This window comes from Rutilus rutilus, assembly GCF_951802725.1.
Source record: "Rutilus rutilus genome assembly, chromosome: 9".
NCBI lineage: Eukaryota > Metazoa > Chordata > Actinopteri > Cypriniformes > Leuciscidae > Rutilus > Rutilus rutilus.
The window spans coordinates 34,600,717-34,615,890 of record NC_140223.1 but is presented as its reverse complement, the minus strand read 5'-3'; the positions used below and the strand labels follow the sequence as shown (position 1 = coordinate 34,615,890).

At 44.5% G+C, this 15,174-nt stretch overlaps 1 protein-coding gene across 1 annotated transcript; it reads left to right on the top strand.

Moving 5' to 3' along the window:
* Nucleotides 1-10,980: 10,980 nt before the first annotated feature.
* Nucleotides 10,981-11,928, top strand: LOC311297403 (olfactory receptor 11H6-like; the record flags this gene model as incomplete). The annotated part of the gene is made up of 1 exon (XM_084419648.1): nt 10,981-11,928. One exon carries the CDS (start codon nt 10,981-10,983, stop codon nt 11,926-11,928), a length of 948 nt encoding a protein of 315 aa, XP_084275774.1.
* Nucleotides 11,929-15,174: the final 3,246 nt, after the last annotated feature.

Here is a 15,174-nt window from a genome sequence, read left to right as displayed (position 1 = left end):
GATATGGCTCGTAGTAAAATCTGCTTCTTTATGGTAGTTTGAACGTCCGAGAGCATCGTCCGGTATCATTCCTAAAATAGTGGCTAGTCTGCCTTGAAAGCTGATTGAAACATTGGGTTTCGCGATCAGAAACACTTTGTTTTTTAATTCATCGTAATCCAATACGGCCGTGGGTGCTAGAAGTTGATTTATCACGCGGAGGATCGCACGAATGTTCGCGTAGTACCCACCAGATATGTATAATATCCTCGATACAAAAAACGTGGATAAGTCTTTTTTAAGCGTGTCTTTGGGGCCCCCGCTATTTGTGTATACGGGGGCTGTGTACAGGGTGAAATTCCCGTCTTTGTCATTAAAGTTATACCAACTTCTAGGATATTCGATTTCGGCGAGCCCCACCTCCCATTCTCCTTTCAATTGTATAGCTTTTGCTAGCCTGGTTGTATAGCCGGATATGCGATTTTCGGGGTAAACCGAGCTCGATGCATTGCACGGTAGCGTAATGTAGAACCCTTGATCATCCATGACTGTCCTTCGCTCGTATGAACTCATCCATTAAACGTCAGGGTGTTTTAAGTCCAACAGTGTTTTTTTATCTATATAACTATTAAATTTTGAAGGCCACCCTAGCCATTTCACTAAAACAAGCGTAGATTTCCCTTGTTTTTTCTGACCTAAAATCTTTTCCACCTTAAAAGATTTGTTTTTACTCACAATTATTTTTTGCAACTCTTTTTCATAAAAAACCCCCTCGATGACATCACCGTCATAATCGCTGAGTCTGTAGACCGGGGGTTGTCGCGGAATGCATGCGGATATGGTGAAAAATTCTTCAGTGTAGTTCTGCTCATAACCTTTGGCGAACGGACCTCTCACTTTAGAAATCCTGACGACATCGCCGACTTTGAAATTAAATACGGGTCTCTCGGTCTTCTTTATATCCCCGTACAAGTTTTGAAACACTTGATCCTCGTTTACTTTGGTAACGTCCACGGGTCTCATTCTGATACTTCGATGATAACTGGTGTTGTACCCCTGCATGATGTCTTGTAAAACATCTATGTATCGTCGGGAATTTGTAGCCGTTAAAAATCTCCACATACGACTCTTTAACGTTCTATTAAATCGTTCTACGACGCTGGCTTTCAAATCGGTAGCGGTAGCGAAATGATCAATGTTGTGCTTTTTCATTACATCTTGAAATTGTTTGTTAAAAAATTCCTTCCCCTGATCCGTCTGCAATTTCTGTGGCACACGACCCTCCTCGAGTATAGACTCGAACGCTCTAGCGACCTCGGGCCCACTCTTATTCTTCAACACGCGACTCCACGCATACTTGCTAAATACGTCTATGCAAGTCAACAGATATTTATTGCCGTCGTTATCCTTGGCATAGGCGATCATGTCGACTAGATCGGCCTGGAACTGGGTATCGACCCCGTACACAACCACTCTATTTCGTTTGTATTTTATAGGAGCTGTTTTGTGTAAAGTGTAAGCATCCTCACCAGACAACCATTCTGAAACCTTTTTATCGCTTAGTCGGACCCCGCTATCTTTTAAGACGGCGTCTTTTAATCGTTTTTTACCCCCTAAAGATCCGGGGTTGGAGGGTGTATAATAAGCCTTTTTCATGAGCTCCGACATGCTGCCGTTTCAACCGCTGCAAAAGAATAACTCGTACATGTGGTTTGAATCAATCTTTTATTAAAAAAAGTTACAGGATACATGATTGAAGTAAAATGCCATTAATATAACACAAGTAAAATGGTTATAACACAAGATTGTAAAAATGATTATAATACAATATAAATGGATATAATAATAATGTTAGTACAACAAAATCTAAGTAAAATTGAATATAATGATGTTAGTACAAAACGGAATATAGTAAAATTAGATATAACGATGTTACACGCATAGTCTAAGTAAAATGGATCACTGATAGTCTAACCAGAAAAGAAAATCGCGACAGGCCATCATGTTTCTGTCTAGGATGTAATCGACGTACATTTCAACAATTTCACCGATGGCGACATCCATTTCGTTCTCATCATTGATGTCATATTCTTTTGTTTTCTTCACCAGCTCGGTACACACATCAACCACATAGGTACAAGTACATAGCACATCGTTGACCCCGAGCGGGTGTTGCGATTCACACATCATATCTAGAACCTGTTTTATCATTACACCGGGGGGGTCGAAGCCATAAGAACATTTGTCCGTCAAATCATCCCATGAATTAGCCGCTCCTCTTATATACACCATTTGTTTCTTGAAATTTGCTTCACGCGTAGAGTCCTCCATAGGTGGATGACCATCGCGTGATGCATCATCGATAATCTTATTCATCAGTTTGGTCATCTGTCGTCTGTAATGTCCTTTAAACAGGAATTGCATACAGCTGGTTTGGCTACTGGCAGCACCCATACTGGTGGGGTCTTGGTCACTCTCCATTCACGATCGAAATACCTTCCCAGAGATCAACGACGTCGTGCACTATTTCCTCACAGGGTTTGTCCAGAAGTCTCGTCCTGATTTCTTCTAGCTTAGCGACGATGAATGGTTCGTCTTTTAATTCGTGCAGAATAGTCCCGACTGTTCCTTGAATACGTTGGGGGTGAGATTTTAACCCCAACCGTCCTAGGAGGATACCGATGATGGCATGAAAATAGGGTCTAAACAGTTTGGCTGAAAGTTCATCAAAATATGTGTCAAAGTAGTAGTTAGGTGGGTCGAACAGGCAGGAATGTTGCAGTTGACTGGGATGATCAATCTCACACCCTTCGCAGTCGTCCTTCAGCTTATTTCCGATGAGATGTTGCAGCAAAACCACTGTCGCAGCTTTTATGATTTTGAATCCCACGTCACTGAAACATCCGTCTGTGACGTCGAAGCCATGATTAGCATGAGAGAGGTCAGCCAGGTTGGGAGATTCAAGCATTTTGTTGGATGGTGGTGGTGACCAAGGTTTAGTACAATCACAGTCGCACTCGATCTCCGGATCCCAGTCTAAGCTACGTTTGCGTCTTTCAGCCAGAGCCCAGTCTTTGCGCAGATCCAATGGTTCAGGGTTGAAAATGTTACCCGAACCCCAATCGCTTTCAATGCATGATTCAAAGTCTATGCGACGTTTGATAGTTTTAGCCGGAGCCCAGTCTTTGTGTATGCCCAATGGCCCGCAGGCGTCAGTCAGAGTATGGAGGGTTGCGTTGTCGTCGGGAGGGTCGAGAATGCTGCCGAAAGAGATACCGCAGCTGCATACATGATTGGGTTCTGAAGCGGCGTCTTCAGCCATGGTTTCTAAATGCTGCTTGGAAGGGTCTGGTCGCAGGAATTTATGATAGCTGTAGTAAAGGGGGCGGGGGGTGTTGTATCACTCAAAACCTGATTAATAGGAGTTATTTTTTGGGTTGGTCTGGCTTGCGAGCTTTCTCATGACCGTAGAAAATGGGGCCGGATGGCTGAGACCATATGCCGCTCCGTCCACATGTCTGAGGCTGGAACAGCTGCACTTTAATTTTGTTGTATCCGTCATGCATGTCGCACCATTTGAACATTTTGTTGATGATTGAAAAAAACATATTCAGGAGATTCAGATCGCACCACTCGAACAAAAATTGCATTTCATACAGTTCGTGATGCTCGTTAGGCCGTATGCGCGCAGACCGCTTGTTTTTGAGCTTTGTCTTGTCTTTACAGCAGAATATGTAAACAGAATCAGTAGGGTTCTTGTTAGTATGGTCACCTACCACACGGTACCGGACATTATCGTTTACCCCGTCCCACTCTGAAATGTACAAAGGCTCCTCACCACAATCATTCAGATCCTTCCATACACGATTGTAGAAGAGAGTCCAGTCTTTTTCAGGAAATACCAGACACACGTCTTGCCCAGTCTGAAACTCTCCGAGGCTGTCAGTGGTGTAGAGTGTAACAACTCGAGTTGGTTTGTGAAATTTGTATCCGAATACACGGTTCCTACCCATTACATATTCAGCTGTAGTCCATTCCGAAATTTCATGGAGAAAACTTGTCAAACGGACATGTCTGAAAGGTTTTCTCGGTGCCATAGTCAGCCTTTCCATCATTTGGTTGCTCAGCTCCGACTCTGAGGATTCAGGAGAGGATGAATCATCCATGGTCATGTAGCTCATGTTTCTGGTGATGGTTTTACAACACACTCCCCACCATTTATATACATTGCTCTGGAATGTGAGGGTGGACGTCTGTGTAGCAGAGATATCAGTGTTTATGTCCGATTCAGCGAATACAGATCGTAAAGTCAAACGGACTGCTAAAATGACCAGTACACAAACACAGAAAATACACCCAACTCGTGTGCACAAGAGATAATGATTGTGTGACACAGTCTTCAAACTTTCTGTCAAAACCACATGATCTACGACTAACTAGGACAATAGGGCAAACCATAACAACAACATATGCCGGAAAGACACCGGTAGATAAAACTGTCAAAACACATGATCGAACGGTCAATATGACAATCCATATCCATATCTATACACGCCAGAAAGGGCGGGACAGCTCAACGGTCAACCGGAAGGGCGGTGACCAGATGTCTTATCTGGGGGCGGGACCGGAAGTCATCAATCATTTTGACACATGGTGCAGGGTTATAACTACTCATAGACATTATAAATACATAGACGCCCTATTGGCCACTGGATCGTACGTCAACGGCGTCGCCATATTGCGGAGGGCAACTTTCCCATAACTCTCATAAAGAGAATTGAGAAAAATGCCTGCTTTGTGTGCTGCTTGGGGTTGTACAAATCGCCGCACAATTGAAAACAGGTCTCGGGGAATTACCTTTCACAAGCAAGACTGACCATTAGTTTCTGTTTGTATTTGGTCATTATATAATTAGTAATAGTAACGTTAGTTGGCCACCGGAGTCAGTCAGACTAAAATAGCTAGCGATAAATAAATGATTGTGTGACAGTGACAGGATGTCCGTTTTTAGACATACGCCCAATGCATAGGCCATATATCTACCGGCTCCAGGTCTGCAGCCTCCCCATATAGCACTATTACTGATTTCTAACATCCTCTCACCGTGTTGGCTGTGGTCTTGTGGCTATCAGAGCAGAAACGAAAGCTGACGCTCTCCACGTGTTTTTCTATCGTCTTTGTTTGCATTCATATTTTGTCCATTAAAAGAGAAAGATTTACTAAACTGCTTGTAATATTGACACCTAATTTAATCATTTAAAATCAACGCTATAATATTGTTGGCTTCTTATGACAAATGCCTTGCATGTGATTCTAATGAAAATTCTGGAATAAAAATATGTTGCCTATCAGTCGGTCACTCTCGACGTACACCGTGACCGACAATAGGAATCTCGCTAGAGAGCCCAATCTATTTCTAGTGAAACTAAACGAGCCAATGCACATTGGCGTGCAGTCATTTGCATCAGCTGTTAAGCCACGCAACGCGGGTATATAATGAGCAGCACTTCAGCTTTTTGCTTTGGAGTCGGGCGCTTCGATGCTGTTTAATCTACTGAGTGCCTGGGAAACATGTGAGACTATGTTCGTGGGTGGTTCATGTTTTCAGAAGGGAACATGACCATGTCAGCACGCCGATTGACCTTTCTTTCTCCGGAAAGCTTGAGTCATCTCTGTTGTTGGCCAGCTGCTACTTATGTGTAAAAGCACAGCTGCAGGTCTGCTCGACAGTCTAGGAGACCGTGGAGATCAACAAAAGCTTCCGCCGGGCAAAACCCGCCGGGTCTCTCGCTCCTCAGCGTTTCGTGTGCCATCGAGCTGGCGGGCTGCAGCGCGGGTTGTCACTGCAACCCAGCACTCGCCCAGCGCTCTAGGAAGCAAAATCAAATGCAAAATCTGCATACTAGTTTTCACCTCTCTCACTATCCTCGATGGTGGGGTAGCTGTGCCTATGACAGGCCACCTCTACACTCTTATTGCACAAGGGTAGTTCTGAGCCGGGGTTGAGCTGCGCTTGTCGACTGACCGTGTTCAAGTCACAGCGCAGGCCCTCGGTCAGACGATGTCCACCTTGGTGGTCCAGAAGTACCCCTGGCTGTCCTTGCAGAGGTGCGAGAGGTCATCAAAGTACGCTTTCTCGATGCTCCCATCTCAAAAGGTGGCCTTTTCGGCGACACTGTTGAGAACTGGCCCAGCAGTTTTCCGCAGTCAGCAGCAGACTGAAACGCTTCCCCCAACATACCACCAGAGTGCCTTGTGGGCCGCCCCTCAGTTTACTCGTCGCCAAGGGTGTCATCCCCTGAAAAAAAAAAAAAAAAAAACTCTGGCACAGCCTGCTCTACTGTATCCGCCACAGGAGGATGACACCGCTCGTCTCAGCTGCTGTTTAAGTGGTCGGTGAAACAATCACCCCTGAGATGGGTGACCCGGAGATGGGTGGAGCTGCTCTCTCCCGGTGGAGGGCCGGGAAACAAATCTTTTGAGTCAAAATTCTGTTCCACCACTGGAGTTACAGTGGTACCCAAATTCTCAAAAAAAAGAGCAGTTCCTCTATCCCTGGGTCTGAAGAGGGCCCAAGAGAGAAGTGGGAGGAGATAATCTATAATAAATAATTATATCGCCAGCGGGCAGCAGCGTGCAATTCGAGAATGCATCCAAGCCGCCTCCTGCCCCATGGAACCAGGTAAGTGCTGCATATGAGGTCAGGGTACTACAGTCCCTACTTCATTGTACCCAAGAAAGGCAGTTGGTTACGACCGATCTTGGACCTGCAATTTTTTAATCAGAGTTTCCACAAGCTACCATTCAAAATTTTCAGAGACGCATTTTCAAATGCAACCGACCCCGAGATTGGTTTGCAGCGATCGACCTGAAGGACACGTACTTTCATGTCTCGATTCTTCCTCAACACAGGCCATTTCTGTGCTTTGCGTTCGAGGGTTGAGCATATCAGTATGAGGTCCTGCCCTTCGGGCTGTCGCTGTTTCCCCATGTCTTCACGAAAGTCATGGAGGGGGCCCTTGTTCCCATGAGAGAACAGAGCGTTCGCATCTTCAACTATCTTGACGACTGACTCGTACTAGTACACTCTCGAGATCACTTATGCGAACACAGGGACCTCGTGCTCAGGCACCTTAGCCAGATGGGTCTTCAGGTCAACTGGGAAAAGAGCAAACTCTCCCCTGTGCAGAAGATCTCTTTTCTCTGTATGGAGTTGGATTCGGTCGCACAGACAGCGCTTCTCACAGAGGAACACGCTCAGTTCGTGCTGAACTGCTTGAACACATTCAAAAGCAAGACGGCGGTCCCGCTAAAATATTTTCAGAGGCTCCTGGGCCATATGGCAGCAGCAGCAGCAGTAACTCCGCTCAGGCTGCTCCATATGAGACCGCTTCAGCACTGGCTTCACAGCCGAGTCCTGAGATGGGTGTGGCATCACGGCACTCACCAATCACACCGGCATGCCACCAGACCTTCAGCCTGTGGTCAGCCCCTCGTTCCTGCGGGCAGGAGTGCCCATGGAACAGGTGTCCAGGCATACTGTGGTGTTCACAGATGCCTCTGCCACAGGCTGGGGTGCCACGTATATCGGGCATGAAGTGTCAGGGGTGTAGACGGGCCCCCAACTGCATTGGCACATCAACTGTCTTAAGTCGCTAGCAGTTTGTCTCGCTCTGAGCTGCTTATAAAGGCCGCTACAGGGCAGGGACGTACTTGGCGTACGGACAACACTGCGACCGTTGCGTACATCAGCTGACAAGGTGGTCTACGCTCACATCGCATGTCGCAACTAGCCCGCCATCTCCTCTTCTGGAGTCAAAATCATCGGAGTTCACTTCAAGCCATGTATGTCCCCGGTGTGCTCAACCGTGTGGCCAACGAGCTGTCACAAGCTGTGCTCCCGGGATAATGGCGACTCCACCCCCAGGCGGTTCAGCTGATCTCGAGAGAGAGTTCAGGGAAGCTCAGGTAGACCTGTTTGCCTCCTCAGAGAACTCCCACTGCCAGCTGTTTTACTCCCTGACCGAGGGAACACTCGGCACGGATGCACTGGCACACAGCTGGCCCCGGGGCCTCCGCAAATATGCGTTAGTGAGCCTACTTGCGCAGACACTGTGCAAAGTCAGGGAGGACGAGGAGCAGGTCCTTCTGGTGGCTCCCTATTGGCTCACCCGGATCTGGTTCCCAGAACTCAAGCTCCTTGTGACAGTCCCTCCCTGGCCCATTCCTCTGAGGAAGGACCTTCTGACTCAGAGACGGGGCACCCTATGACACCCGCGTCCAGACCTCTGGAAACTCCATGTCTGGTCCCTGGACGAGATGCAGAGGTTCTAGGTGACTTACCCCTGGAGGTACTTAACACCATCACTTCTGCACGAGCGCCGTCGACGAGATGTGCGTACGCCTTGAAGTGGAACCTGTTCGCCGACTGGTGTTCTTTTCGCCGAGAGGACCCCCGAAGATGTTCGATAGGGTCCGTGCTTTCCTTCTTGCAGCAAAGGTTGGAACGAAGGCTGTCTCCCTTCACCCTCAAAGTACATGCTGCCGCTATTTCCGCATATCACGACCAGATAGATGGCAAATCAGTAGGAAAGCACAACCTGGTCATCAGGTTCCTTAGTGCGGCGAGACAGTTAAACCCTCCTCGACCCCCCTCCATACCCTTTTGGGACCTTCCCTGGTGCTTCAAGCACTTCAGGACGCTCCCCTTGAGCCTTTACAGTCAGCAGACATAAAGCTTCTCTCTTTGAAGACTTTGCTGCTGGTTGCACTGGCCTCTATCAAGAGGGTAGGGGACCTGCAAGCATTTTCGGTCGACGAATTGTGCCTAGAGTACGACCATGTTGTGCTGAGACCCGGGCCTGGCTATGTGCCCAAGGTTCCTACCACTCTCTTCAGAGACCAGGTAGTGAATCTGCAAGTGCTGCGCCTGGAGGAGGCAGACCCAGCCCTGGCTTTGCTCTGTCCCGTTCGCGCACTGCATCTGTATGTGGACAGAACTCAAAGTCTCAGGACCTCAGATCAGCTCTTTGTCTGTAACGGTGGCCAGCAGAAGGGAGAGGCTGTCTCCAAGCAGAGGATGGCCCACTGGATAGTGGATGCCATCGCCTTGGCTTACCAAGGTTCTGCCTGCTCAGGTTGCATGCTCTCTCCACTAGAGGCGTTGCATCCTCCTGGGCACTGGCACGTGGCTCCTCGCTAACAGATATCTGTAGAGCTGCGGGATGGGTGACACCTAACACGTTCGCTAGATTTTATAGCCTACGTGTAGAGCTGGTCTCCTCCCGTGTTCTCACCCTAAACATGTAGAAGCACTGAGAGGCTCAGCTCTGTCGGCTTGCTGCACCCTACTGTGCTCCTTATTTCTCCAGAGTGAAAAACCTGCGAGTCCTCCAACACCCTCGGCCCGGACATGGCGGAGCGTCTGGTGCCAGGCCTTTATCCGTTGAATCCTTGAGAACCGGGTTTAGGCTGGATTCCATATGTGTGACCCTACGGGGATCCCATATGTGTATTCTTCCACGGCTGCTCCTAATCAAAGCCCTTTTCTTTCCCTTGGGCTAAGTCACCCAGTATTCATATGCAGTACAACCTTTGGGCTAGTCCATATGTATTTTCCACATAAATCCTCCGAAGAATGTGCTTCCGCAGCATTCCCCTTTTCCATAGAAAGGGCACGCTTTCCCAGTGTTATCCAAAAATGTCACTGTGTGGGTTATCACGGAAAAACAGTGACAGGCATACTCTGTGTAAGTAGAGGCTTGCACAGGGCGCTGGATGGGGTGCAGCAGCTGTGGTGCTTTGGTAGGGATTCCTATTGCCGGTCACGACGTAAGCCGAGAGTGACCGACTGATAGGAAACGTCTCGGTTACGTATGGTAACCCATATTCCCTGAAGGAGGGAACGGAGACGTAAGTCCCATCGCTACATCTGCTGAGACCCGCCGGGGCAGCCAGCTCATCGGCTCGGCTCCTCAGCAAAAAACTGAAGTGCAATCACACCTGCTGCTCATTATATACCCGCGCTGTGTGGCTGAACAGCTGATGCAAATGATTGCACGCCAATTGTGCCAATGTGCATTGGCTCGTTTAGTTTAAATCGAAGTAGATTGGGTTCTCTAGCGAGATTCCTATTCCCGGTCACGACGTACGTCTCCGTTCCCTCCTTCAGGGAACGAGGGTTACCATACGTAACCGAGATGTTCTAACAATAAATTTACAGAGACATGTTGCAGACAAAATAAATAAATAAATAAATACAATGTGAAATATATAACGAGGTTATTACAATTGGTATACTCTTACATACAGTACACGCATTAAGTACCTCACTTGCTCATTTGCTTATTACTTTAATGACATGTGTAGTATAGACATAGCCTGGTTGACACCAGACCCTTCTCAGTCGTAACCGAGAGTGGGTCTGGGGAAGCTTCATTCACATCCCATTTCACCAACAGACGTTGCTCAAATGCCTCTAGGCACAATTGGATAGACCTAAAACCAATCAGAGCGATTGTCATTGTGTAAAGCCCGCCTCAACGTTTGTGATTGGTGCCAAGATTTGGAAAGATTGGAAATGGGCTTGAATGGGCTCTTGGCCAGACTGACTTGCAGAGCAAATCTAAATTTGCCGGAAGTGCATCTGGGTTTTCCCAGGCTAGTATAGACAGACATATAAAATAAAAAAATAAAAGAAACATTCTCAAGAGAGCTTTTTAAAAGTATTGCAAGTGTTCACAAACAAGACAATTAGCATGAGAATAGTCTTCATATATATATATATCACCAGATCAACCTTTCACAACACTGTCAAACTAACAAAAAGAGATTGTGGTAAGATTTTAATTATTTCATTGCTTGCGTCTGAAATAGGACTGAATAGCTGACAATCTGAATGATTATTTTTAAAATGATCTAACTTTTAATTTCAAATGTACTTATTTTTATTATGATGTGCATAATGATATCACTATCATAATAATTTGCATATCATTCCAGATGCAGCCACCACTAGAGAATGAATCCTATGACTTAGTGTTTACACTCTCTGGACTAAATGAAACGATGGGGAAAAGATTTGTGTTTTTTTCATTGACTGCAATGTATTATCCGTTAATTGTGTTGTGTAATGTTACCATCATTTACACTGTAATCTCACATAAGAAGCTTCATGAGCCAATGTATGTCTTTATTTGTAATTTGTGTGTAAATGGACTTTTTGGCTCTGGTGGATTCTACCCTAAATTCATGTATGATTTATTATCCCAGTATCATGTGATTTCTTATGCTGGATGTTTGATTCAGATATTTGTCATTTATTCATCTGTTCTGTGTGACGTTTCAACATTAACAGTGATGGCATATGACAGGTATGTGGCAATATGTAGACCACTTGAGTATCATTCAGTAATGACCGATCAGAGGGTTCTTGAATGTATCCTTTTCTGCTGGCTTTCTCCATTTTTTTGCATTTCTGTTCTAATTGTATTAACATCAAGACTAACATTATGTGGCTCTAGTATTGAAAAGCTATATTGTGAAAATTGGTCAGTTGTTAAACTTTCCTGTTTTTCTACAACAGTAAATAATGTGATTGGGTATGTAATCATTTTTATATATTTTGGACATGGAATATTGATATTTTTCTCATACATTTACTTGATTGAAAAATGCAGAAAGTCAATAGAGGGCAGGCACAAATTCATACAAACATGTGTACCACATCTTCTTGCATTGCTCAATGTGACTGTTGCTTTGCTGTTTGATGTGCTGTACACTCGTTATGGTTCAAAGAGTTTGCCACAAGATCTGCGTAATTTCATGGCCCTGGAATTCTTACTCATACCACCCATTTTAAACCCCCTCATTTATGGACTAAATCTGACAAGACTACGGAAGGAAGTCGTGAGACTGCTTTTCAAAAAAGAAGTGGAAATATCTGATTGAATATTGGTCACATACGAAGATGGGTAACACTTTACTTGAAGGTGTGCATAAGACTGACATGACACCTATATAATCATGACATGGCATTTGTCATGAATATGGAGGTTTTATGCATGTTTATGACAACTTAAATTAAGTGTCATTCGCTCAATTATGACATTTTTAATGCAAAGATGACATTGTTTGAGATGTCTTTGTTATGACATCTTGACATAAACCAATACATCATAACCTGTCATAAAATTGTCATAAACATATAAACATAAACATAGCAGATTAATTATCAAACTTAAGAAACTACTTAGCTTTATGGGTTAACATTACATTAAACTGTCATGTGATTGGTTTTGACATTGGCTGTCATGAGGCCATTATAACTGTGTCATGAATATATTTCTGACCACTTTTTTTCCCCGTATTCCAGTATTAGTTATAAAATGATTTGACAGTGTTAACACTTGATGACATTTTAATAAAAAAATTAATTTGTATCACTGTAGCTGAGGTCCAGAAAAATATGCATGACACAGTTATAAAATAATTTGACAGAGTATTAGCACTTAATTACATTTTAATGACAAATTCAGTTTGTACCACTAAAAAAAAAAAAAGGGGGGTCAGAAATATAATGTAATGTTAACCCATATAGCTAAGTAGTTTCTTAAGTTTGATGATTAATCTGCTATGTCATGTTGATGACATATGTCAAGTTGTCATTACAAAGACATCTCAAACAATGTCATCTTTGCATTAAAAATGACATAATTGAGCAAATGACACTTAATGACAATTGTCATTAACATGCATAAAACCTCCTTTATATTCATGACATGTGTCATGTCATGATTATGAAGGTGTCATGTCAGTCTAATGCACACACCTTCAAGTAAAAGGTTACCCAAATATTTTATTATCCTACACATTCTAACACTATGGAAATTGTTTTATTGAAATGGACAACATAACAATTGTGATAGGTTTTTCTTTCCAGCCATATTACACTATATATATATATATATATATTTTTTTTTTTTTGTATGAAAACATTAAATGATGCAGGCTTACACTTGAGTATGAATTTCAAATGTTCAAGATGTTTATGTTCCTTTGATGTAATTTAACTGTCATACACTGATTGTGCTTGTGACACTGATTGTCCATTCATGCACTGATTGTGTTGTAGAGTCCCATATTCATTAAAGACAAACACACATTTCTTAAGAGGAGTTAAAAATGGACAAGGGAACATTGCACTCCATATTCACTGAGTGGTTAGGTTGAGGATAGATAGCATTGAGGTCACAAGCCTCTTCCAACCACCTGCTGTTGGCATTGTCCTTCTCGGTCTGGCAAAATTTATGCAGTGCACAGCAGGTAGCAATCACAGTTGGTGTGAAGGTGAAGTGAAAATCGCTTCTTTTTAGCAGCACCCTCCATCTTGACTTCAAAATCCCTAACGTGTTCTCAACTCCCACTCGTAGTGAGCTCAGGTAGGCATTAAAAGATTCTTGTTCAGGGGTCAAATGTGCAGAATTTATGTATCCTTTCAAGAGCCAGTCAAGGAGGGGGTATGCAGGGTCCCCAACTATTAAAAGCCTAGTGTCTTGTCCCTCGATGTTCTTCACACCCTAAAAATAAGAATTAATTACATAGTATTATTTAATTAATATTCCCTTTAAAAAGTAAAGCTGTCACAAGCCTCACCTTTGGTAGCGGGTGGGATCTTTGGAAGAGGTCAGACTGGCGTAGAACATTGGCATCATGAGCACTGCCTGCCTGGCATTTTACAGCTGATGCTCCAAAAACTATACAGAAGTGTGTGTGTGTGTATATATACAGTGGGTATGGAAAGTATTCAGACCCCCTTAAATTTTTCACTCGTTGTTATATTGCAGCCATTTGCTAAAATCATTTAAGTTAAAAAAAATTCCTCATTATTGTACACACAGCACCCCACATTGACAGAAAAACACAGGATTGTAGACATTTTTGCACATTTATTAAAAAAGAAAAACTGAAATATCACATGGTCCTAAGTATTCAGACCCTTTGCTGTGACACTCATATATTTAACTCAGGTGCTGTCCATTTCTTCTGATCATCCTTGAGATGGTTCTACACCTTCATTTGAGTCCAGCTGTGTTTGATTATACTGATTGGACTTGATTAGGAAAGCCACACACCTGTCTATATAAGACCTTACAGCTCACAGTGCATGTCAGAGCAAATGAGAATCATGAGGTCAAAGGAACTGCCTGAAGAGCTCAGAGACAGAATTGTGGCAAGGCACAGATCTGGCCAAGGTTACAAAAAAATTTCTGCTGCACTAAAGGTTCCTAAGAGCACAGTGGCCTCCATAATCCTTAAATGGAAGACGTTTGGGACGACCAGAACCCTTCCTAGAGCTGGCTGTCCGGCCAAACTGAGCTATCGGGGGAGAAGAGCCTTGGTGAGAGAGGTAAAGAAGAACCCAAAGATCACTGTGGCTGAGCTCCAGAGATGCAGTCGGGAGATGGGAGAAAGTTGTAGTAAGTCAACCATCACTGCAGCCATCCACCAGTCGGGGCTTTATGGCAGAGTGGCACGACGGAAGCCTCTCCTCAGTGCAAGACACATGAAAGCACACCTGAAGGACTCCAAGATGGTGATAAATAAGATTCTCTGGTCTGATGAGACCAATATATAACTTTTTGGCCTTAATTCTAAGCGGTATGTGTGGAGAAAACCAGGCACTGCTCATCACCTGTCCAATACAGTCTCAACAGTGAAGCATGGTGGTGGCAGCATCATGCTGTGGGGGTGTTTTTCAGCTGCAGGGACAGGATGACTGGTTGCAATCGAGGGAAAGATGAATGCGGCCAAGTACAGGGATATCCTGGATGAAAACCTTCTCCAGAGTGCTCTGGACCTTAGACTGGGCCGAAGGTTCACCTTCCAACAAGACAATGACCCTAAGCACACAGCTAAAATAACGAAGGAGTGGCTTCACAACAACTCTGTGACTGTTCTTGAATGGCCCAGCCAGAGCCCTGACTTAAACCCAATTGAGCATCTCTGGAGAGACCTGAAAATGGCTGTCCACCAACGTTTACCATCCAACCTGACAGAACTGGAGAGGATCTGCAAGGAGGAATGGTAGAGGATACCCAAATCCAGGTGTGAAAAACTTGTTGCATCTTTCCCAAAAAGACTCATGGCTGTATTAGATCAAAAGGATGCTTCTACTAAATACTGAGCAAGGGTCTG